The sequence below is a fragment of the Gavia stellata genome, chromosome 12, assembly GCF_030936135.1.
Source record: "Gavia stellata isolate bGavSte3 chromosome 12, bGavSte3.hap2, whole genome shotgun sequence".
Classification (NCBI taxonomy): Eukaryota; Metazoa; Chordata; class Aves; order Gaviiformes; family Gaviidae; genus Gavia; species Gavia stellata.
Window position 1 is genome coordinate 12,877,456 of NC_082605.1, and position 23,224 is coordinate 12,900,679.

At 56.3% G+C, this 23,224-nt stretch overlaps 1 protein-coding gene across 1 annotated transcript in view; it reads left to right on the forward strand.

Annotated features, from left to right (window-relative positions):
* The window catches only part of PLXNA1 (plexin A1), a 105,888-nt gene that overhangs the window by 19,355 nt on the left and 63,309 nt on the right, over nt 1-23,224 (forward strand). Inside the window, 3 exon segments of the mRNA XM_059823554.1 lie at nt 18,480-18,620; nt 20,757-20,857; nt 21,328-21,451. Of these exon segments, the coding sequence (XP_059679537.1) occupies nt 18,480-18,620; nt 20,757-20,857; nt 21,328-21,451 (366 nt within the window).

Genomic DNA, 23,224 nt, shown 5'->3' on the forward strand with positions numbered 1-23,224 from the left:
TCAGCAGGGGTGCTCATGGGCAAGCTTGCGATCTGTAGAGCAGTTTGCAGTCCTGGAAGCTGTCAAGGTCTGCTGGTCTTGGAGGCTGGGCCAGCGCCTGGCTCTTCCCTGGCTTTTTGCTTTCCATTGACGGTGGTCAAAAATGAACTGGCAGCTGTTGAGCAAAATGCAAGTGAAAAAATTCACGGAGGAAAAATATGATGCAGTTTTGATGTGCGTGTGTGCTTATATAGATACATGTATTTATTTTTCTTTAAAAGCTTCCAAAAATAGGCCTGTGTCATGGCCAGGGTGACTGTGTCTGTAATTAGCTATGGAAAGTGGATGTCTTAGCGAGGCTGATACGTACCCAGACATGCAGAAAGGCTCAGCATCCCTGGCGAGGAGGTCGGGATGCGGGACCTCGGGGGCTGCTGGCACGGCTGGAGGGCTGGGGGGTGCAGGCAGTGGGTTCCCATGGTGTGCCCTGTACCGGCAGCTTTTGTGGCAGAGGGAGGGGAGCAGCCTCTGCCCCCCTGGATGGGGGTGCTGGATAGGGTTGGGCTCACTGCTGCCACGGTTGGTTTCCTGGGGAGGGGGCGTGATGCATGTGATGGTTTTTGTGAGAAATGAGTGAAGTCCTTTAAAAAGATCCAAAAACCTGAAAACTGCACCTTGCCTGCATGGTCCGTGCCAGCTGATTCGCACCCTGCGTGAGGGATGGAACTTCCCAAATTGAATTCTCCATTTATTTCCCCAGGGTTTCTCCATGTTACTCTCCCTCTCGTTCTGGTATGTTTATGAGTCTCGAGGGATCTGTTTTTACGCTCAACGTTTAAAATTAAAGATGTGTTTCTCTGCTAGCAGGTGAGATAAACACTCCCCGTCTCAGCTGGGGGTTTCCTTCCTGCCTCTCCTTCCCCCCACTGCATCTGCCGGTGGGAAAGTGCGAGCCTGCGGCTGGAGCAAATAACCTGGGAATGAGATGCCTGGGCTCTCCTCCCAGGGGGACGAATCCGCTTCAGTGCGGGATGTGTGCTCCAGTGGCTTCTTGTTTTAAAAGAGGATGAAAATTGCTACCTTTGGCATGGGGACGGAGGAGGAGGGAATTGCGGGGGGGAATGTGCTTTGTGCTTGCTCGAGCTTCAAAGTGTGGTTCATCTTGGTGACTAAGGGCACACCGTGTGACGATGCGGTACCGCCACTCATCTGCCGGAGGGCTTGTTAAATTGCAGTAACCCAGTCGTATGGCAGCGTCAGCGTTTCTGGCTGGGGGCTGTGGGGGGCTGGCACAGCCTGGGGTGGCACCTACTGCCATGGTCCCTGTGGGGTGTGCTGCTTGGGGTGCCTCGAGCGTGTCCCCCTGCGCTTTGTCCCCGCTTTAGCCACTGATCCCACAGGTGGAGAGCAACTGCGTCCCACTGGCTTAAGGAGAGGTGGAGGGGCTTCCTCTGTGCCCCTTCACGGAGTCCAGCATCACGGCTCGCCTTGCCTCGTCCTTTCAGACCGCAGTCGGGGATGCCTTTCCCGCCCGACGCCTGCTCGCCCAGGCTGCTGAAACAAGACCTGGGCTTCGTTTTGAAGATGGAAACAATTAAAGAGCACGCAAACAGCTCTGGTCCTCCCCGACACCGTATCTGCCCAGGTGGCTTTCGGTGCCTCCCTCCTGCGATGGGAGCATCTCTGCTCACCTCTGCTCAGCTTCGTTCATCCCTCCCATGTGCTGCTGTGCTTGCGTGAGCATCCTCACCGCCGTGCTGTGAAAGCCTTAGTATAATGTTCCCAGAGAACGTTATTTTTCGGCTGAGACTTGGCCCAGCGAGCATTTCTGAATCAGCACCAGAGGTGGTACCACGTACCTGTGGAGCGGGGGTATTTTTGCAGGCATCTGGTGAGCTCTGGGTCTTGCCCTCAGTGTTCCTGCTGTGGGTGGCAGCTCTCGCCAGCCAAGGCGAGAGTTGAGTTAAAACTGTTGTTTCTGACCCCCCTAACCTCCCTAATTCTGTTTATGCTCGTGAGTAGGGAGAAACAGAGAGAGAGAGCGCGAGCGCGTGCAGTTTTTTTAACGGCTTGTGAGTTTCTGGTGATGTTTTTCATCAGGAAAATGATAGTTGTATAGAAGCAATTAATTGGAGGAAAAGTTTATGGTAATAAATGTCAAGAATGTTTCAAGGATGGTTTGGATGAAATACATTTTTTCAAAGCCTCCCAGCGAAAACAAAAACCTTGCCTTATTTTGAACCTTGCCAAAGAGAAACAACTTCAAAACTTCAATTTTCCTTTTTTTTTTTTTTTGAGGGGGGGATGTGTGTGTGTGTGTCATGTTTAAGTGCTTTTTTTCTCCCCTCAGCCTGCACTCGTTAAACAAAAGCATGTGTTTTCTTGGCGCTGTTCCCCAGAGGCAGCTCAGCCGGAGTGGAGAGCAGGGGCTGCGGAGGTGACGGCTGCACAAGTCCGGGCAAATCCTGGTTTTTGGCAGGAACTGGAGTCCTCCCTTTTTCGGTGGGGGGGGACTGTGGTCAGTTCGCTTCTCCTGCCTGTGCCGCCCATTTCTCCTCCGTGCTATCTGTGGATGGCGATGTCCACAGCCAAAAGGAGGAGCAAACTGTAGGCATGCGCGGAGTACTTTGATATCCTGGGGCAGAAGGTGATAAAGGAAAGAATTAATGCTTCAGGGTGATGTTAGCGCCTTGGCTGCCTCTCCCCATGCAGCCATCGTCTGTGGCTCGTGGGCTGTTGGTAACCCTGCTGTGCCTCTTGCTCCCGAGACCAAGTGAGGGTTTGGGAAGCTTGGCGTGAAAAAACCCCCGACATTTTATGGGGCAGATGATTTCCTAGGGGGACTGTCTCTGTGCGTGGCCTGAAACATCCCTGGGATGCTGTGGCTGCATGAGTCTGCCTCGGAGCCCCGCTCAGCCCAGCGTGGCCAAGCCCTGCTGCGCGCTGCCTTCCAGCCGCAGCCGTACCTTTGGCCCCAGCTGTGGGGCTCAGCGCTGGTGTGTTTTTCATAAAGGCTCTTAATCACATACAGGATGTTTCTGTTTGTTCAAGCAATGAAATCACACAAACAACCCACCCCCAGTTTGGCTTTTGCAGAGCATCAGCTGCTCGACCCAAGTCCTAGGCAGAGCCGGAGCAATCCTCCCCTCTCCTCCTCCGGCTCTCGACCCGGCAGCGCGGCGAGAGCGCGCCTTTCATGTTGCGGACATGCTCTGGAAAACCGCCCGGCACCGGGGACGGGATTAGATTAGGGCTGGGAGCCGGGGCTGACTCATCGCTGGGGCTCGTGCTTGGCCGAGGCAGCAGCAGCATCTCGCAGGAGCTCGCGGGGAGGCTCCGAGACCTTGAGCCGGGACCAGCCCCATGTTTTGGGGGTTGGGTTGCAGGAAGGCTCCATACGAGCAGTGATGCCAGCTCAGACCCTCTCCTAAGAAGAGCGTGATTGTTTTTTGGGTGGGTTGGAGGTGGGTTGCAGGCACCGTCTTTTTCCTAGGCGCTGGAGTTGTGTGTTTTTTGCAGTACCCCAAGCACCCAGCCCCAGATGGGGACGTTGCAGACCTGCCACTGCATCGTCATCTTTTGTGTCGAACTTCGTTCTTCAGGGTAGTAAGTGGAAAGAGAGCAGGAATGCGTCAGGATGGATCGAAATAAGAAAAAACCCCTGACTTTTGTCGCCCCTGTTGCGCACATTGGTCCCATTGCTGCTGTTTCCATGGCAAAGCAGCGGGCTCGTAACCCAGCCCGCCCTGTGCTCCTCGCCGTTTGGAGGAGCAAAAATCCTCGGAGACGATGAGAATAATTTAACAAGCCATTAATGAGAGCGGGGGAAAACACCGGAGGAGCTGGAGCAGGGTCGGGGCGGGGGCGCGGGGAGGCAGGGCTGGTTTTTGGCAGGGAGCGGGTCACGTTGGCAGCCTGCTCGCCTTGCCTTAGATGTGTTATGAAGTTTTGGAGGTTGCTTGAAAAGTGTCTGGGGAGCGGTGGTGAGCCAAGCAGGCCGCGGGCCAGCTCGCAGCTAAACATGTTGTTGTGTAAAATTGCAGTCAATTAATTTAAGACCTGCCAATTTCAACTGCAAAGCACTAGGAGGTTCTGTCAAGTTTTCAGTGGGATAAAAAGGGGGAAGGGGGGATTAGTTTTCAGCACTTGGAAGGGCAAATAGTGATCCTTTGCCCGATCCTGCAAAGCACCTCCTCATCTCTGCTCCTTTTGGTTGAGGTAAACATGCCACCACTGATGTTAAAAGTCCTCCTTGCCTGTGCCACCGGGGCTGAGATGGCTGAGTGACGAGAGAGCCCGGCGAGACGCTGATGGCCATTTCAGAGCCTGGGGAGGCATTGGCTGCAGGGGGATGACCCAGTCCCCTTTAGCTTTGCAGTACTTCTCCTCCACAGCCCCACGGGGAGCATCCCCTCTCTGGCATTCCAAGGTGGTCTTCCCCAAACTTATCCGATCCTGCAAGACTGGCCTCATCCTTGGCATGCTGGGCAGCGCCCTGGCCGTCTGAAGTAGAGGAGGAGCTGGAAAATGCTCAGGGCGAGCCCAAGAGATGCCCCACATCCCCTGCCTGCAGTCCTGGAGGTCAGAGTGATCATTCGTGATGGGGCACATAGGCTGGTACCCTCCATGCGAGATGGCAGCCTGCCACGGAGAGCTGACAGCCAGGTGGGCATGCCGGCTGAACCCCAAAAAGGCTCATCCCCCCCTTCCGTGGTGGCAGCAGCATGGTGCTGCTCTGCACAGAGCCCCTGTCTCTGGATGTGCCCCTCTGCCAGATACTCCCTGCGCCCGTTGTCCTCTCCTGCTAGGGGAGCACAGCACCTCCGGTAATGGGACCCTGGCTGGAAACTCCGGCTGGAGTTTGTGGCAACCTTCGTTAGAAACATGTTTCTTGGGTTCTGGAGAGCGTGTGTTTGTACGTGCATCTACGAGCTGGCTTTTTCTTGTTTTTTTTTCTTTCTTGTTATTTTTTTCTTGTTTTATAGCTTAATGAAACTTATGAGAAAGTGCAGCTCTGCTTGTGAGTAAGAGTCATGAGACTGGCAGGGCGAGCCGGCTTTGGCTGTTTCCCTTGGGCCGCTCGCAGTCAGTGGTGGGGCTGAGCTCCTTTTTGGGGCTGCTTCTGCTGGGGACTTGGGCCTCTCTGGCTGTGCCTCAGCTCTCCCCTGTCCTTATCCCAGCCTGCTTTTCCATCTCCAAAACCACCGCAGCTTAGATTTACACATACGTGTGCATGCACGTGCCTGTCCTTTCCGTGGTGTCATCCTTGGGCTTTCACCATAGCCTCAGCCATCACGGCTCGGCACCCCCAGAACACCCTCTCGAACTGCTGTTGCTTTCTAATTCACCACTGAAGGGTGCAAAACCACGTCCTGGTGTTTGTGCTTTTCTGTGCCAGGGCTTTGCTCTGGCTTCAGTGCTTGAGTGTGTGATGGGACTACTGCACGTCCCTGTGGGGCTGCAGACTCACTGCTCCCCTTGCTGGGGGAAGAAGGGGTTTGGAGGTAGGTCACTCAAGAGCTGGACTTTGCCGCATAGGCACCACCATCTGCGGACTTCCCCAGAATATAAGAAGGGTAATTTCCTCCTGCTTTGCTGGGAGCTTGTTAATATTTCACTGGGACACGGAGGCAGCCTGCAAAGCCTGCGCTTCAAAGGAGGGCAGCTTTCAGCAGCTTTGGGGTTAGCTTTTGGGTTTCCCCAGCTTTTGCTATAACTTGTTCTGTGGTTTTAAAAATAGGTAACAAAGCACCCAGCAGACGAGAAAGCCCAGGCAAAGCCCACGGGCTGGCCATGGCCTCGCTGAGCCAGGTTGTGGCTCTGGTATGTGCTCAGCTCTGCTCTCCTGCTCTGGCATTTGGGGAAAAGAAAAATAACTTCACTATAGTTAAGGGAGAAGGGCTATGTGGATGCCTTCTGAGCCTGCTTGGGTTTGAAACGGCTGGGAGAGATCCAGCGCAGCCTGGCTGTGTCCTGCTGCTGCCAGCCCGATGCTTAGGCAGGGCTCGCAGGTGGGCTGAGGCGGTTTTCCATTCCTGGCAAGGAGATTTTGGGAATGACTTTTGGGGGTTTTTGGGGAATTACTTTTGCCTGATCCTGGACTACACAAGTCAGAGCAGGATTGGCCCTCCAGGAGCAATAACAGAAGAATTACTGCATTGCATGGGCGTCTTTATGTGTTTTTTAAACCGTGCCTCCTAATTATAAATAATGGCTGCGATACGAGGTATGATTATGATGGATGGTGATTCTGTATTCCACGTGCATTAGCAGCTTTAACCTTGCCGGGGTAATTATGTCTCATTTCAGATTCTGATACTATTTATTTGAGGTAGGGGACTGGGAATTTAATTTCTACTGCTTTGTCTTTTAGTATTATTATTATTTGAAAAGGATACCTTTGCAAAATTGTTTTTTAATCATTCCCTCCAGTTGGCAGCACCAGCTCATTAATATTTTCGGGGCCCGTGCGGGGTTGTTCTGGAGATGTTTGTAAAGGTAGATGTTTTGGGGGAATGTGAAGCTGAGGGCTGATGTATAGGAGAGGAGCTTCTCCTTCGAGACACCTGTGTGCATCCCCCTGACTTCGGTCCTCCCAAAGCAGTTGTCTTTGGCCTTTTGCACTAGTTGCTGCTCCTGACCTTCGTGTCTCTTCCAGCCTGGGCTCCCTCCTTGCACGAGGTCTCCAAGGGGTCCAGGCAGGAGCAGGCAGGGCTGAGCCATTGTCCTGCCCGCCCCTCTCACCATCTTTGACGGCATGTTTAATTAAAAACCACAGCAACCCGAAGATTGTGCACGTGGTCCTTAATCAGTTTGAAGTCTCTGTGAGAATAAAGTAATTATACTACTCGTTTGGTTACAGTAATTAAAACTTTAATTAACATCATTTCCCACCCCTTGGCCTCCCTCTACAGATATTCAGGCGTGTGATGGGTGCTTGCCAGGGTTGCATCTCAGGATAGAGCTGTTTATCTGGGGGCTGTCTGCCTGTCCCCATCTCCGCTCCCTCCAGCATTGGGCTGGTGAGGTCTGACCGTGCTTGCGGCTCGCCCGTTTCTCACCGGGCTGCTGGGTGCCAACCTGTGTCCCCAGCTGGGAGCAGCTCCTTGGCCTCGGTGCTGGCAAGCGGCGGCAAGTGGCAGCTCTGCTTCAGATCCCCTGGCAGCGGTGGGGATGGTGGGGAGGGTGGCAGGTGTTCCTCAAAGATCTGAGAACTTGGCTTTGAATGCGGCATGTGCTCTGGTCTGGTCTTAGAAAGAGCTGGGCTTTCAGGGAGCAGCCCCCCGTGCCCTGGGGTCCTTTATTTAGAATTAGCTGGGCTCTTTGCTTCCCATCACACGGACCTGCAAGAGCTGAGGTGACAACAACTTGCGGCCGGGTGCTGTCGCACCTGGAGAGCTCCGGCTAGGCTGCAGCCCCCCTGCACCCCAGTTTACCTCCTGCGTGAGCCCTGCAGTCGCCGTCGTGCTCTGCGTTAGCTGACGGGACCCGGCTCTCGCTGACAGCCTGCGGAAGGGATTGCTGCCTGGAGCAGCGGGGCGGGGAGTGCTGCATCGCTGCCAAAGGAAATCCATGCTGTGTAAAACCTGAGCTCTTAAATATCTCGAGCAGCATCCTTGGGGAAAGCAATCTCTATATTTAAATCTTCTCAATCTCTCCTTCGAAATTGCTCCTATCCACAGACTGGAGAGCCTAATTTTCATCCTGGTTTTGAACGGAGAGCCCACTGCGGAGAAGTGGTTTTCATCACTCCAAGTTCTGCGTGGCACCGTGGCCCCATAGCTTTCCCCTGGCCTTACGGAGCCGCCGAGAAGGGCATAATGTAGCCAGGGATGCGGCTCTCAGGGTTAGAGATGCTGTAGGAAGGCCAGAGTTTTAGGGTGTGGGAATGAAGGCTTAAAATGCAAACAAAAGGTGAGAGCAGGGAATTTTAGCAAACACATCAAGAGCTCAAGGTGGAGCAAGCGAGAGGGTCTGAGTGTATTTGAAACAAAATATTTGCAGGCGCTCTCCATTGCGCTGAGCCCAAAGCCAGGCTTAGCTGGCTGTTATCAACGGGAACACTGAGCGTGGAGAGGTGGAAGATTTCTCTAATCTTGGAGGTGCTTATGTTTGGAGGAGGGACTGTTTCAGGAGGAAAGGCAGAGCCTGGAGTTCTGATCGCAGCGTGTCAATAGCAGAGATGTTGATCTAATAAGAAAAAAAAGAAAAAAAAAAAGCGTGGCTGTAACTTTCCGCCTCCTCCTAATGCCATGGGTTACGTTCCCATGAAGTACATCATGCGATGTATGATTTTGTTGTTGAATTTGTAAGAGATTCTGTGTGTCCAGTCCTGCTGCCTGTGCTGGGTGTTAATATTTAATGTTGTCACTGTGCCCTGCATTATTTAGACCCTGATCGTTTATTGCTTATCAGGTTTTCCAGGGCACTCTGGTGTGATTTGTCCATGGAGATAAAACACCAGGACAGCCCAGAGCTGCAGTAACAAGAGGCCTGATCGGTAGGAAGGGATCAAAGCCGGTGTCAAATGGGTGAAGCCGAACCCCCCCGTGCAGTCAGTGTTGTTCTACTCCCTGGGTGGAGGTGAACGGACAGTGGATTTAGTTCCTATGATATCCCCCTTGCTGCAATGTCTTGCTGCAGCAAATGGCTTTCAGCTTGTATGCTGTGGAAGTGACGGCTGGTGCACTTATGCGTCTGCAGCTGAATGGATTGGGAACTGCTGAGATGGGATTGCAGAAGGCTTTGGAGTTTGTGGGGTTGTGCTGTGGAATGTAGGGCTCCAGGGGGAAGGCTGATGGAGGGATAAATCCAGATGCGAGCCATAGTGCCCTGCACAGCAGCCTGGGAGGGCTGCACAGGCTGCCCCACCAAAATGGGGGCTCGGGTGGTGCTGAATCTATGCCTGGGGGTGCTGGTGTGGGTGCTGGTGTGGGAGGGGACCCGACTGTGGGGGTTACCCTGAAGCAGACCTTCCCCTCAGGGTCCGTCCCTCTGCAGCCTCCCCTGCGTGGGCTTTTCCTGCCCCCGGCTCCTCTGTTTGAAAGACTGACGGCCTGTGCCTTGTCCTCAGGCAGCTCCTCTCTTCCTGCTGTGTTGTTTTAGGAACCAGGAAGGAAACAGCTATTTTCCTGGAGCCCAGGGGGGAGGAAGGATCCAGCTGATCTCCAGCTGTGCTGCAGCCCTGGGAGCCTGTCCTTCCTCCCTGTTGCATCCCTGGCGAAGCTCCGCTGCCTCCTCCCTGCCTTTTGGGATCCCCTCATGGGGATCTGGAAAAGGGAGAGTCCCCATCACTGCTGGCAGGCAGCGGAGGTTTGAGCCGTAAGCATGTCCCAAGCGGCCATGAGGGCGAGGGTGGTGGGACCAACCCTTGGCGTTTGTGTTGGGATTATCTTGGTCTGGTTCCATAGTCAGAAGTGCGGCGAGGCTCGGAAAGGGGGACTTGTGCCACCCTGTTGAGCTAAGCAGCATTGTTAGGAGGAAAATAAGCGGTGCTTCGGATTTACAGGAGAAACAGCAACTTGTAAGCTGTGGAGAGGCTGGGGATGGTGGGTCTGGGTCTGTTCTGCTTGCCAGCCTGGGCGATGGGCTGTGCATTGCTGGAGACTGGTAGCCAAGGGTCCGGGCTGGTCCCCACGGGTCAGAAGGTTGTGGTCTCCTTGGAGGAGCCAGTACCTTGGCAGTGAAGGGATGGCTTTTGTTTGGAAAACTGCGTACTGAGTCCTTCAGGCAAGAGCTTTCTTCCCAGGGACTTCTCTGGGATGTTTAGGTATTAACTCTCCCTAGGCTGGTCACGTGTAGTTTGAGTCCCGTGAGAGCCGGGAGGGTGACACATTGCCATGGCTTCAGTGTGCCCGGGGCCTCTGGGACGCTTGGGATGCCTACAGTAACTAATAAATGGGGAAAAAAAATAATCCTGTATTTCTGTGATGTGCTCTGCCCTTCACTGCTGTCACCCAGGGCTTTTTCCTACATGAAGGGGAACAGCAGCGAGAAGGTCCCCATCCTATTTTGCTGTGTGCTTTTTCTGCCCTTACCTTCCATTTTGCAGGGCTAAAAATCCTTCCCCATCCATCACCGGGGTCTCCTACCTCAGCAGCTTGAGAAACACCGGGAACCTGCTTACCTGCCTGCGCTCCCCTCCCTTAAGAGGGACATGTCTGTGGTGAGGTTCTGGTGCTGGGGTTTCGCTCTGCATTTACACTGGAGAGGGAGCAGCTGGGTGCAGGCACCGTGCTGCTGGAGGGGTAGTTTTGGGATGCTCCGTTGCACCCTCCCTGGGGAATTGATGCCCCAGCAGCTGCTGCGCTGCCCCCGGGGAGGCCCTGGAGCTCCCGTCGGTTCTCTTTAGCCGTGAAGCGCCTGGGAGGTAAAGCCCTTGCATCGCATCCAGAGTGCGCGGGTTCGGTGGTTGTGTGCACGCTCCGTGCACGGTTATTTTGCATCGCTGTTGCTTGGCCGAGGGATGGCAGAAACCGAGGACTGCCACCCTGCCGGGCCACGGCATTGCACGGAGGGGTCCCCGGGTTCCCCCGTCCTCCACCCGTCCTTCCCTGTGCTGCTTGGCAGCTGCCAGTGCCTCCTGCATGGTCCCTGGCAGCCCCCAGGGCAGCGGCTGCCCATCGATTCGCTTGTCTGGGCCCCCCCTCTGACCGCCTCAGCCCTGAGCGATGCTGATTGGGAAATAATTGCAATAATAATAGAGATATTTTGCTCCTGAGTGACTAGACGATACGAACTGGGCGCTGAGCCAGGAGAGTTTTGAAGGGCAAAGCTGGGAAATCAATGGCTTGAGACCGCCAGAGCAGCCGTGGGGCCAGGGGCTGGTGGGGGGACAGTGATGGGACTTGGGGCTCTGCTGGGAGGGGAGCAGGGCAAATGCCTTAATCTGTCCCAAGCCGTGTGGCTCCCAGTGGGGGGGCTGCTTCTAATTCCTCCCCCCACTTCGTTGCCTCCATCAGTCCCTCCTGCGCCTGGGTTTGACTCCAGCCAAGGCACTGCTCCTGCGCGGTGCCCTGGCACTTGCTCCCGCTTTCCAGCAGTTTGGTTTTGGTACAGAAAGATTGAAAAGATTTTTCTGACAGTGTTTTAGTTCTGTCAAATTTGCTGGAACGGTTCCCCATCCTGCTGATGGAGCAATGTGGGCAGATCTGGTCAGGAGTGGTTTTGGAAAGGTTTGCAGATGGTAGGTGAGGGGCCGGTCAGTGCCGTGCCATGCTGTTGGGCTGGTGCTGGTCTGGCCGGCTCTGCTGAGCCCGCTCGGCGCAGGGGAGCACCGCTCGTGTGGGTGGCTGAACGAGAGGAAAAGGTGGAAATGAGTTTGAGTGAAAGAAAAAGGAGGTTGAGGAGTTTTGGGGAAGGTGGTGCTGTGCTTCGGGGTCCTGCTGGGCAGGGTCGCCCCCCTGCCTCCCCCTCTCTATGGCAAACCCCAGTGCCTTCACACAATTCCCACCCCACCTCCCCACAGAGGTGCAGCGAGCACATCTGTCCTCAGCCCGCGTGGCCGAGCTCAGGATGCCGCCCGGGGATGATGCACTGGTAATAACGTGTGCTTCGAAACCGGTTAGATTAACCGGTGTCATATCTGTCAGTGTCGGCAAGTCGCTGGCATTTGTTGCTGTTATGAGCATTGATTTAGATTAAGTATCTCCTTGTTTTTTGCTTTATTATACTGATATAATTAAAGTCCCAATATTCTCTGGCTCAGGGCGATGCTGGGCCTGGGATGAAAGCCTTGCTTGTATTCATCTTTATAAAGTGAATGTGTTTCCCTGAATGGAAGTAGGCAGCTCATCTCACCCCTTTCCCTTGGTGCGTTGTGATGAGGCAGGAGCATCCCAGCCCCGTGTTGAGGGGCTGGCAAAACCTCCGCTCTGCCAGAGGAGGCCGGGAGCACAGTACCCGCCTCTGCGGGGCCCGGTCCTGCCAGGTTCAAGCAGCCTGCAGCAGGCAGCTGCCTGCCCGTCTGGTCTGGGAGGAGGCATGTGTCTGATCCGCGCCCGGCTGGCGCATTCCTGCGCAGGCAGCTGGCTGGCGGGGCGGCGGGGAGGGTGGCTGGCCGGGGGGAGCAGAGGTAGCCGGGGTGCCGGCTGCCAGCCCGCCCTGCATAGCTGGGATGTTTCTGCAGGGCCGTCCTGTCCCCAGGCCCGGGTGCGAGCCCTTGGGAGGTGCATCCTCAAAGCCCTGCCTGTGCCCCCGCCGCCAGCCACTTGTACCCTTTTGGTTCATCCTGGGCGAGCCCTGGTGAAGCATGGCCGGGGCTCTCCTGGTGGGGATATTCTTGATGCCTGAGCAAAACCGGAGACGTATCCTCGTCCCCCTGGACACCAAACTTTGATAACCTGCAATACAGCAGGAGGGAGCAGGAGCCATCACCTCCTCCACCCTCCTCCTCCTCGCTCTTGCACGCTGGTGCCCCCGTCTCCAGCAGCACCCATCCCCATCAGCTGTGCCCCATAGAAACAACTGGTGCCACAGCCCTGCAGCTGCTCCCGACCCGCACTTCACTGGGCAGCCCCTGCACCTTCTCCCAGCTTGGGGTGGGGGAGAGGAGTGCATCCCCCCTGGAGCAGCTGATCTAGGAACTTCATTTTAAACCCCTTGCCCCCCTTTGGAAACCGGAGAGGGGCGTGCGGGCGGCAGCTGCCGGTGCTGCTGGTCCCTGGGGGACAGCTGGCAGCGGGGAGGCATGTGGAGGGGCAGCTGGTGTCCCTGTACCCCTGTCCCCACGCTGTCTGCTGCCTCGGGGTGAGCCCAGGCCATGTGCCAGGAGGGGCTGTGCAGGCTGGCACCCCTGGGCAGTCCCTCTTCCCCGCCAACCCGCCGTGGCTGGACACAGGATACTCCCCTTCCAGCTGTAGGCTCATTGGCGCAGTGTTGTGTGACACTACAGGGCAATTGTCACCTCCACCCCAGGGTGGCCAGGCTGTGTGGGTCCTGTGTTGCCTCCGGGAGGTGGCCCCATGGTTTGGGGATTAGGTCTTCCGGGACCTGCACCTCTCCTGGCTTTTTTGGCTCTGTCCTGTGCCCTTTGGGTGGATGGTGCCAAAATCAAAGCAGAATGCTGGGGGTGCTAGCACGGCTCTGCTCCCACGGAGGGGGGACATGCACCCACTGGTTTGGGTGCGGAAGCCCAGGGGTTCAGTGGTGCCTGAGCTGTGAGCACCAGTGGCATGGGGAGGGGAAGGTTTCGGTCCTGGGGCTGGGCTCTGCCCACCGCACATGTCAAAGCTTTTTCCTCCTCGCAACTCAGGGACGTACTACGGAACTGCTCACCGGCAAGAGGGTTGGGCAAGAGGGGACCAGGGCGTGGGTGAAGGTGGGACAGGGACCTTGATCCAACATCCTCTCCTCACAGCCCTGTCTCATCCCCCATTCTCAGTCTCTGTCCCCAGTGGACATCCCCAGGGCTGGGGGACTCTCTGCTTCCCCCAGCGAGTGTTGGGAGGGAACGGGGGAGGCTTTGAAATGCACTCCCGTAAATAAGTCCTTCTTTTGCGTTGCCCATCAGCGCCGTGCGAGCCCCGTGGAACTGGAAAGGGTCCCCGTGAAAAGGCTGCGGAGTGTGTTTCAGGCAGATAAGTCCCTGCCTTTGAAGTGTGGCAGGCAGGCAAAAGCGCCCTCCTCTTGTAGCTGCTGCCAGCCGCTGCGAATTAATCACAGCCCTGTACAGATAAGAGTACAAAGCCTGGCTGAGCACTTCTCCTGCCCGGAGGAGGGTTCTGCGGGGGGGACTGCTTGGGACCCGGGATGCGGGCTTGAGAGCCTGGAGGGTGGGAGATGGAGGGCTGGGGTGGGAGACGCCCGCGGGGGGAGCAGCTGTGGGGCGGTGAAGAGATGCCTCTTCCCGGCGGTGGGCTTGGGGTGTGTCCCCTGCAGTGAGACCTGGTCTCTTGGTGACCCTCCACATGTGCCCCCAGGCATGTGTTTTCGGTCCCGCAGGGAGCCCGCCCCAGCACCCCCTGGGCTCCAGCCAGAGCCCTGCCAGCGCACCTTAAATCCAAAATCAGCCTTGGCATGTCTGCAGCTGCCGTCCCTCTCTGGCTGTGCTTCCTCCCTCCCCGCCTGGCGTCCCTGGCCTGGGCTGAGCTGTAAAGCCCTGTCCTCTGCCGCGGTCCTCCTCCAGACCCACTGCCAGCTCTGGGTGGCCGCCAGGTCACGACTGCTGCCCTTTGTTTATCTCATCGCCCCGGCTTTCCAAAAGGCGGGCCTGGGGAGATGCTCTTCGCCGCATTGTGCCTGTTGCTGGTGGCTGTAAGGACGTGGAGAGGTTTTCCCCTTTGCGGTTTGGTCAGCGGCTGTCAGGCAGCAGTTATGCAGTGGGGAGGTACCTCCTCACCTGGACAAGACTGGAGGGTGTCTTTCCCAGGGGAGCAAACGTGCTGCAATGGAAGGAACCATCTCTACTCTGTGTTGTCTCTGCCCTCCCCGGTACTTTCGCTTCCCCTTGCCTTTCATGTGGGTTTCAGGTCCCAGCGTTCAGGTACAACTCCTTGGGGCAGCAGCTCTTCACTAGCTGTGGTGGGGCCTGGGCCCTGCAGAAACTTCTGGATGCTCCGGCATCATGCGCTGTAAGGGAGAGCCGAGCTTTGGAGGGAGCGTCCGGCTCGAGGCAGCAGCAGGACTGGCTGGTGCTGTTGTCTGGCTGTGACCCTGCACCACTGTGTGCTTCTTAGCGAGGCGGTGTGCTCTCCTCCTTCCCCAAAACCTGTATGGGATGGAAACTCCCTTCTCCAGCCAAGACAGAACCTTCTCTGGGCCTCCTGGGGGAGGAATTTGCCTCTGCCCAGCCTGGGTGTGCTGTGCACTGTCACTCATTACGCCGGCGTGCCCGGGGGGTCAAAGCATTGCATGCCGTCCTTTCCCTCATCGTTCCTTTGCTGGGGTTCTCTGCGGCTGGCCTGGGAGGTGAGGGACCTCTTGGGAAGGTGAGACACCTTTGCATCTCCTGACCTTGTGCTGCCTCCACCAGCCTGCTCGGCTTCTGGGGGACCAGGTCTTAAACCGCTCGCTTCTCAGAGTGAGGTTGTGCTGGGTGCTGACCCTGTGGGGTGGGCTCCTCACTTGGGTGGGGAGGGTGCGCACGTGGGTTTCTCGCAGAAGGGAGCTTGTAATTTCTTGCCTCTGGTCTCCTCTGTTTTTTCAACAAGGCAGCAGCCCAACAAGCCGACCCTCGCTCCTGGTCCTCCACCTCGGCACAGCCGCGGGGTCCAGCCGCTCTCCCCCGGGCTCCTGCCAGCCCCTCGCAGGAGGCAGCACTGCCGAGCCGCTGCCTAAAGCCAGCCCGAGGCAGGCAAGAGTGAGGGCAGGAATCCTGAGTGAGAAATTAGTGTGAGTAATTATTAGTATTGGGTAATTATATCAGCGTCAGGATGAGGAGAAAGGTTAATAGGTTGGTTTATTTATTTATTTTTGGTAAATGTCTTTTCCCCCAGGTGGGAAGGCAGGCAGGGTGGGCAGGAAGGAGCGTGTTTCTGAGGGGGTCTGCTCTGATTAAACCGCATCCTCTCCCCCTTCCCCTGCCCCCAGCTACCCCGTGGTTGCAGGGAGAGGGGGGGAAGCGGTCCCTCCCAGCATCTGTAAGAGATCAGATGGGAAGCACCTTTTGCATCCCATGCACCACTCCGCCACGTTATGGTCCAAACAGCCCTTCCCCTTCCTGCCAGCCGGGATGAGCAGGTTTCCACTGGGCTAATCCCACTGGAAAGGCCCTGATGCTGGGTTCCCACCTCTGCCCGCATGGCAGTGGGCGCTGTGGGCAGTCAGGTTCTCCTGGCATGGGATGATGTTGGGGTCTGTCTGCCACTTGTCATCTGGTGCTGGGGAGGAGCGGCAGGATGGGTTTCCCTACACAAGCTAACTCAAAAACTCCCTCGTGCCCTGCCTTTTGGCCAACCAGAAAACAGCTTGATTGCCAGGTCTTCCACATTTAATTTTCCTGAATTCCAAACCCGCCTATAGAGCATCCTTAGCAGGAGGAGAGGTGCCGGAGAGAAGGGTTCATGCATGTGCATGCCTGGGGTGGCCCCATGCCCCCCACCAGAGCACCCTGTCGTGTAGCAGGCTGGGCTTCAGCCCCGTTTGACTACCAAGAGTATTTTTAGGTTCTTCCTGGAGCCTCAAATTAACTGGAAGTGCTTCATGTCTGTTGTTTTTTTTTTTAATACATCTCTTTCTCTTTCCCAGCACTGCGCAGTGCAATAATGTAATGGGGAAATTACCCCGCTAGTTAAAAATTACTGCCAGCGCGACATCCAGCCATAGATCTATTTTAGAACCAGGGTAGAACTATATCGATTCTTCTGTGCCGCAACTGCGGCCCATAAAAGGGTTGGAAAGGTGTGTTTGTCACGTTACCGTAGCAAGGAGGGGAGACAGTGCCTCGCTGGGGAGGGGGGATGCTCCCTGTTACCCTCCTCTGGAGAGCTGGCCTGGACAGGACTCCGTAGGGGAGAAGCTGAGAGCCAGGAGGGGAGCGTCCTGCGAGGGGATGCAGGGAGGCAGGGTTGGGTCCTGGGTGTGATGCTGGGTACCGCTGGGCAAGGGGTATCGCAGGGTGGGGGGTGCCACGTGGCCATGCACCACAGGTGTCTGGGACTTGACCTTGTCTGATGTTTGGAGTAGAAGCAAATGTGGTCCTGGACCTGGGCAGAAAGACCCCCACCAAAAGGACAGGCAGAAGCTTTAGGATGGGCTTTCGGCATCTCTGGGTTCCCCAGCACACAGTGGTACCCGGGGTGGGGGTGATGAGGACCAGAGTCTGTGTAGGGGTCTGGTAAAGGATGCTGAGAAGGCAGGTAGGTACCAGGACCAGTTTGGGTTATGGTGAAGGCTATTCAGTCCTGCAGCAGGATGTACAGGGGGTTTTTGGCTGTGCCATGGGTTCCCAAGAGTTAGCCTTGCCCTGCAAGCCCAGTTGCCATGTCCCCCAGGGAGAGGGCGGCACCTTTGCTCACTGCTGTGCAGGACTCGTCACTCTGTGGTTGCTCAGGGGTCTCTTTCTTAATTAAATACATTTGTTTTGTAAAACTGCCTAAAAATAATCCTGGGCTGGTGCATGCAGGAGCCTGGCAGTGAATCAAAGGCGCCGCTCTAATTAAACGGGCCCCGGTTTGTTTGTGAGCTGCATACATTTCCATGCTAATCAGCTGCACACCGGGATCCTGCTTTCCCGGGTCCGTATCCTCCTGATTGGGAACTATGCAAATGCTGGTGGCGATTTTTTGCAGGAGAGGGACGAGGCAGCCAGGGTGCTGGGGTGGCTGCCATGGGGGACACAAGGGCTTGGGCATGGCTGTGCTGTGCCGTGGGAGTGGGCGTGATGATGAGGGCAGGGCTGGGGGATGCGTTTCAGGGTGTGTTTCAAAGCAATGGATTTGCCCCTGTGCTGTGGGGGGATCCCGAGTCCTGCGGCTGGGGGTGCTGGACCGGCTCTCCATGTGTGCCAGCAGCAGCATGGAGCTGATCCTGGGCAGCGTTGGCTCCATCTCGCTGGGCACGCTGCTTCTCCACCTTCTGCTGGGTTTTTTGCAGAGCATGCCCATGGTGTGGCTGGGGCTATGGGGCAGACAGGTCTGGAGCTTGGTCCCATGCCCCCCGACCCATCCCATGGGAGCAGACGAGACCCACTGAGCCACTTCCCTGGCACCGGACAGCCCGAATCTGGGGGGATTGTGAGGGATGGCATTAGCAGGAAGTGTCTCTTGCTCACGGAGGTGGCAGTCGGGTTACAGCAAGTAGCACAGCCGAGTTTAGCTCCTGCTCGGTGGGTGCCTCCAGCCCCATGGTGCCTCGTGATGCGGTTATTGCCGGTACAGCCAGAAACCAGTGTACTTAGGAAGAGCTTTAACGTAATTGTGAGCTGTAAGGGGATTAAAGCCTTTGCCACGTTCTTGCTCAGGGAACAAAGGCGCTTTCTGAACCTCTGTTGACCCTCAGCTTCCTCGAGACCCTCTTGACTTCCCCGGTCACGAGCCCAAGTGTTTCCTCTGATGGACTGGGAGACGGGAGCCCTGCCTGCCTGCGCAGCAGCGTCCTGCCTGGCCCGGGCTTGGGTGTGATGCGGCGTGTGAGCCAGTTTCAGTACCGCTGTGGCAAGATGGGGTTTGCTGCAAGCTGGGGGCTTGTCTGTGCCATGCTGCAAGTCGGAGGGGCTTTGGGGCTGAGCGGCAGTGGGGGAAGCAGGGCAGCACGTTCCGGGGGTGCAGCGTGAGAACCATGGATGTGGCTTCCCTCCTTGGAGACATGTGAATGCCATCAGCATAAACATGGGACGAATGCAAAAAAAGGGAAGAAAACATTGCAGTTTGGTCTTCTGGAAAGGGCTGGCATGTTTGCAGAGTGGCTGCTGCTTTGCCATGCTGCGGTGGCCGTGGCAAGGCCACACTGGCGTGGGACGGAGGGGTGGCATCCCTAATGGGGCATGTTTCCCATCCCAGTCCCTGAGTGGGGGCTGAGGTGCGTGTGGGACCGTGCTCAACCCCTGCTTGCTCTCCCCGCAGATCCTGGTGGACTTGCCGGCCGAGAGGAAGCACCAAGTGCTGCAGTACGAGAACGTCGTGGCCCACGAGGGCAGCTCCATCCTGCGAGACCTGGTGCTGAGTCCCGACCGCCAGCATATCTATGCCATGACCGAGAAACAGGTAAAGGGAGGGAATGGCAGCCCCTCTGCTCTCCTGACTTGGCAGCCCACATTGCAGCCGCAGTCCCGTGCGCTGGGAAGCCTTTCAGGCAGCTCCCCGGCGGGGATCTGGCCTTTGCTTCCTGGGGTCGGGGCTGCCTGGGGACTCCTGTCCCAGGGCATGGTGGCAGCTCCTCCTTCCTCCTCTCTGCAAAAACACTGCACCGAGGCACTGACTCTGTGGCCTTGCTGCTCTTCTCCTCGGTGGGGCTGTGCCCCAGGTATTAGTTGTTAGCAGCAGCTGCTTGAAATCCCTGTGGTCCCCGGGGACTGAGGGCTGCCTGACCCCTCCTTGCTGCAGGGGGCTGGCCATAAACCTCCTCCCTATTCTGGCCATCCCCTCCCCAGCAGGGTTTTTGCAGGTTAGCAGAATCTCCTTGCTCTGAATGGCTTTTTCTCCTCCTGGGTGGCTGCTTTTGTACCTTGGGGCGGAGGGGATGGTGTGCCCCCAGATGCCAGCGGGCAGACCTCGGTCCCTGCCTCTGCTCCTGCTGAGCCAACTGGAGTACAGAACCGATCGGATCTGGCACTGCTGTCCTGGCAGCGCGGTCGGGGCTCACAATAAGAAGTTTTGGTTGGCTTTGTGAGCATTCGCATGATCGCTGACCTGCCGGAGAGCCTGCTGGTGTGAGTTCATCCATCCATGGGCTGTGTTGGAGTGGGTGAAGCAGGTGCATGCCATGGTGGTGGCACTTTTTGGATCCAGTGTCAGCGGGGACAGACGCCATGCGCAGTGAGGTGAGGCACGGCAGCCGTGCTGGGACGCGGTGTGCCTGTGTCTCACAGCGTTTCCGCTCCTCTGCCCAGGAGAGGTGTGCGCGAGTTGGACCGCAGAGGAGCTCAGAGTGTAACAGGTCTCCTGGCCACCGGCCTGGGGGCTTGGGAGGGGGAAGGATGCTGGAGTAGGGCCGTGGGTTTGTCTAGACAGCCCCATGGGGACAGCAGAGCTCTTTCCCTCCTCCTCCCAGCGCCCGTCTCTGGTTTCTGCTCTGCTGCAGGAAACGCATGGCTTCCCAGGCGAGGCAGAAACTGGGTTTGGACTCCTGTGTGTTTCTGTCCCAGACGTGGCTCAGCTAAGCCTTCCCTCCGTGGGGGACATGTTGGAGACGTGGTTGGGGGGGGGGGAGGGTTATGCCGAGCTGGACTGGGGATCTCCCCTAAGGGCCACTGTGGGTGCTGGGAGCTGGCACTTGCCTGTGCGGGGTCTGCCTGGGGGGGACCCGCTGCTGACCCCCTCACCACCACCTGCCTGAAGTGATGTTGGGGACAAACAAATGGGAATGCTACGGGTATCCTCATTGCTATGTAAACCGGAGGGTACTGGTTGGCCAGCCTTACCCCAGCCCTGTAGGCATCGCTGAGCCTGTTCCCTGCTGGGCTGGGAGGAGGGACAGCAACCCCAGGTTTAGCCTTCAGTAGAGAAGTTTGCAAATTTGAATTAATGAGTGAGTCCTGCTCTGTGGGAGCAGTGGGGAAACTGAGGCACAAACACAGCAGGCGCAGGTAGCTGCTCAGTGCTGCCAGCTCCTCGTGGTGGGTGAGTAGGCAGCTCCATGCACCCCCTCCCCGTCCCCCCTCTTCTCCTCCCCTCTCCTTAATAAAACCCGCTCTCTTCCCTACTATGGCTTGGTGTTATCAGAGTGCTGGTGGAAAGTAATTAAATGAACAGTTGTAACAGAGCTCGAAGGGCTCAGAGAATGAGGGGATTTTAATCAAATCTGGAGGAGCAATTAATAAAGGACCAGTAACCGTTTCGGAGCAGGGCTGCGGCAGCTGCGGGGTGCCTGGCCGGCGCCGGGAGCCGACGTGGGGGCTGAGCCAGCACAGCCCACTCCCACAACCCTGCAAAGATGCAACGGCAGAAGGAGCTTGGTTGGGGTAAAAGCCTCCCTGGGGTGGAGGTGTTGCCTGCAAACGTGCTGCCCGGGCCCGGGAGAGGAGCGGGCGATGGCGGGGGCTCAGCCTGCTCCCTGCTGCTGCCTCCTCTCTAACGGGCCAGAGTGAGTCTGTGCTGGGTCTGTCTCTGCGGGGTCTAGATGGGGGCACAGCAGGGAAACATGCAGCCCATCTCCCTTCACTCCCTGCCTGTTCCCCGCAGGTGACGCGGGTGCCGGTGGAGAGCTGTGAGCAGTACGAGAGCTGCGAGCTGTGCCTGGGCTCCCGGGACCCCCACTGCGGCTGGTGCGTCCTCCACAACATGTGAGTACCGCGGGATTGTCCTTGAGGCCACATCAGCAAACCACAGTTGGCAAAACATGTCCGTCCCCACCGCTGGTCTCCTTGGGGAGACCCCTCCTGGACTTTGGCTCTGAACCGTGTGGGGATGGAGTGGTCCAAGAGGTCTGTCATCCCTTCCCACGGCACCCAGGCAGCGCTCACGAGCACCCATGCGTGGTGCAGCTGCTGGCAGGGCCCCTTTGATCCTGCCCACGGGCTCCCAGGTTTGGCATCTTTGTGCCAATAAGAAAACCTAAAGATAAAAGGCCGCAGAAGTCCCCAGTGCTGGCACCAGGGGAAAGCAGAGCTCCCATACAGGCCTCAGGCATCCGAGGTCCCTAGCTGGGCATCGCCTCTGTGCCAAAGGGTCTGTCTGCTGTGGTGTCAGCCCAGAGCCACGCTGGAACCCGGGGGATTCTCCTCCTCACCGTGGTGGTTTCATCCCCCTCCAGATGCTCACGCAAGGACCGGTGCGAGCGGGCGGACGAGCCCCAGCGCTTCGCCTCCGACCTGCGGCAGTGTGTCCAGCTCACCGTCCAGCCGAAGAACATCTCGGTCACCATGTCGGAAGTCCCGGTAAGCCACCTCTGCTGCCCGCCAACCACCCCCAGCCACCTCCTGACCTTCTGGAGGCCACAGCTGGGAAGGCGGCAATTAAAAATAAGTAATGAGTATACGACAGATAGGGAGAAAGGGGAAGAGAGGTCCAAGACAAATAAAACATAGCAAAGTGCAGGGCATTGATGAGGGCTGGCCTATTGATGGAGATAATAAACCAGTTGATGATTTTTTAGAAAAGACATAACCGAGCAATAAATATTTCTCCGTAGTACAAACACCAACATCAGAGATGCCATTCGTAGGCCAGCGATCTGTCTAGCTCGATAGCCTGTCTCTGACCCTGGCCTGCAGTAGATATTTTGGGATGAGACTTCGATGTACAACTAGCTGCGCTCTCTGTGCAGACAAAAAGGATGATGGACTTACCTGAAGTATTTTCCAAGCCATTAGCGCCGTGAAGAGAATAGGAAACAGCATATACTAGCAATAAAGTTTTGAAAACTGCCAGGTCTGGATATCTGGCATTCAGGAGTCCTAAAAGAGTTGGCTGAGGAGTTCCCGTGGCCTGCGGATATTTGTAATAATATGACTTTGTAATAAATCAGTGAATGTTGAGAAAAGCCCAGGAAACAGAAAAGGTGCTCACTTTTTTTCCCAAATGCAGGAAGGACCAAATGGTCAGAGACCGCTTAGTTTGACATCAGGTTTAGAAAAACTAATGGAAAAATACTGGTGCAGGATACAACTGATAAAGAATTAAGGATGGGAATATAATTAGTGCCAGTCAACGTGGTTTTATGTCAAACAAACCACATTTTGTTCTTTGATGAAATTATGACTTGAATTAGAAGAGGAACTGCGGGGATGTGATGTCTTTAGGCTTCTACAAGGCATTTGACTTGGTACAACACAACGTTCTGATTAAAAATTAGCATTATACAATATTGATAAAGCATGTGTTAAGTGGATTAAGAACTGGCTCCGTGACAGATCTTAAAAAGTCCTCATCAGAGGGGAAATTGTCACCGGATGGAAACAGTTTGGAAAGTGCTTCTGCAGAGGCTAACGTTGGTTGGTAACGTGGAAATAAATGCGAGAGAGCTGCGGATGGGACCTGCTGGGATGCTGAGACTGGCAGAGTGGTACGGGGTGAGATCCCCCTGCAGAGCAGGTCGGTCTGATTGGGGCTGGTTTAGCAGAGAAATTGGGGTTTGATATTGCCAAGTCTAAAGTTAGACATGGAGGGAGAAGGCAGGCATTTGCCCGGCGTCCTGGAGAGTGGTGCCGGGGCTGAGCCTTTGCTGTGGGGCTCTCGATGCTCCTTGGGTGAAGCCGGGAGCTGGGCAGTGTTTTCTTGGGTGGTTATCTCCCTGACCGATGGCAGGGTGCTGTGCGGAGGTCTGGTGTGGTTGGCGTGGGGATGCTGCGCTTGGTCTGGAGTCCAGCTTTTGAAGGGAGAGGCTGAAAACCTCCCGTAAACGTCATGTAAATGAGTTGAGGGCTGGAGAAAATGCCTTGCAGTGAGAGACTTCCAGAGCTCAATCTGCTTAGCTTATCAAAAAGAAGATTAAGAGGTGACTTGATTACAGAGTATAAGTGCCTTTACAAGGAGCAAATATCAGGGACTAAAGGGCTTTTTAATCTATCAAGTAAAGGCATAACAAGAACTAATGGCTGGAAGCTGTGAAAAATTCAAATTAGAAATAAGGCAAGCGTTTTGTAAAGTGAGAACTGCTGACCCCGGGAATGACTTTGCGAGGGAAGAGGTGGATTCCTCCCCTCCTCGGC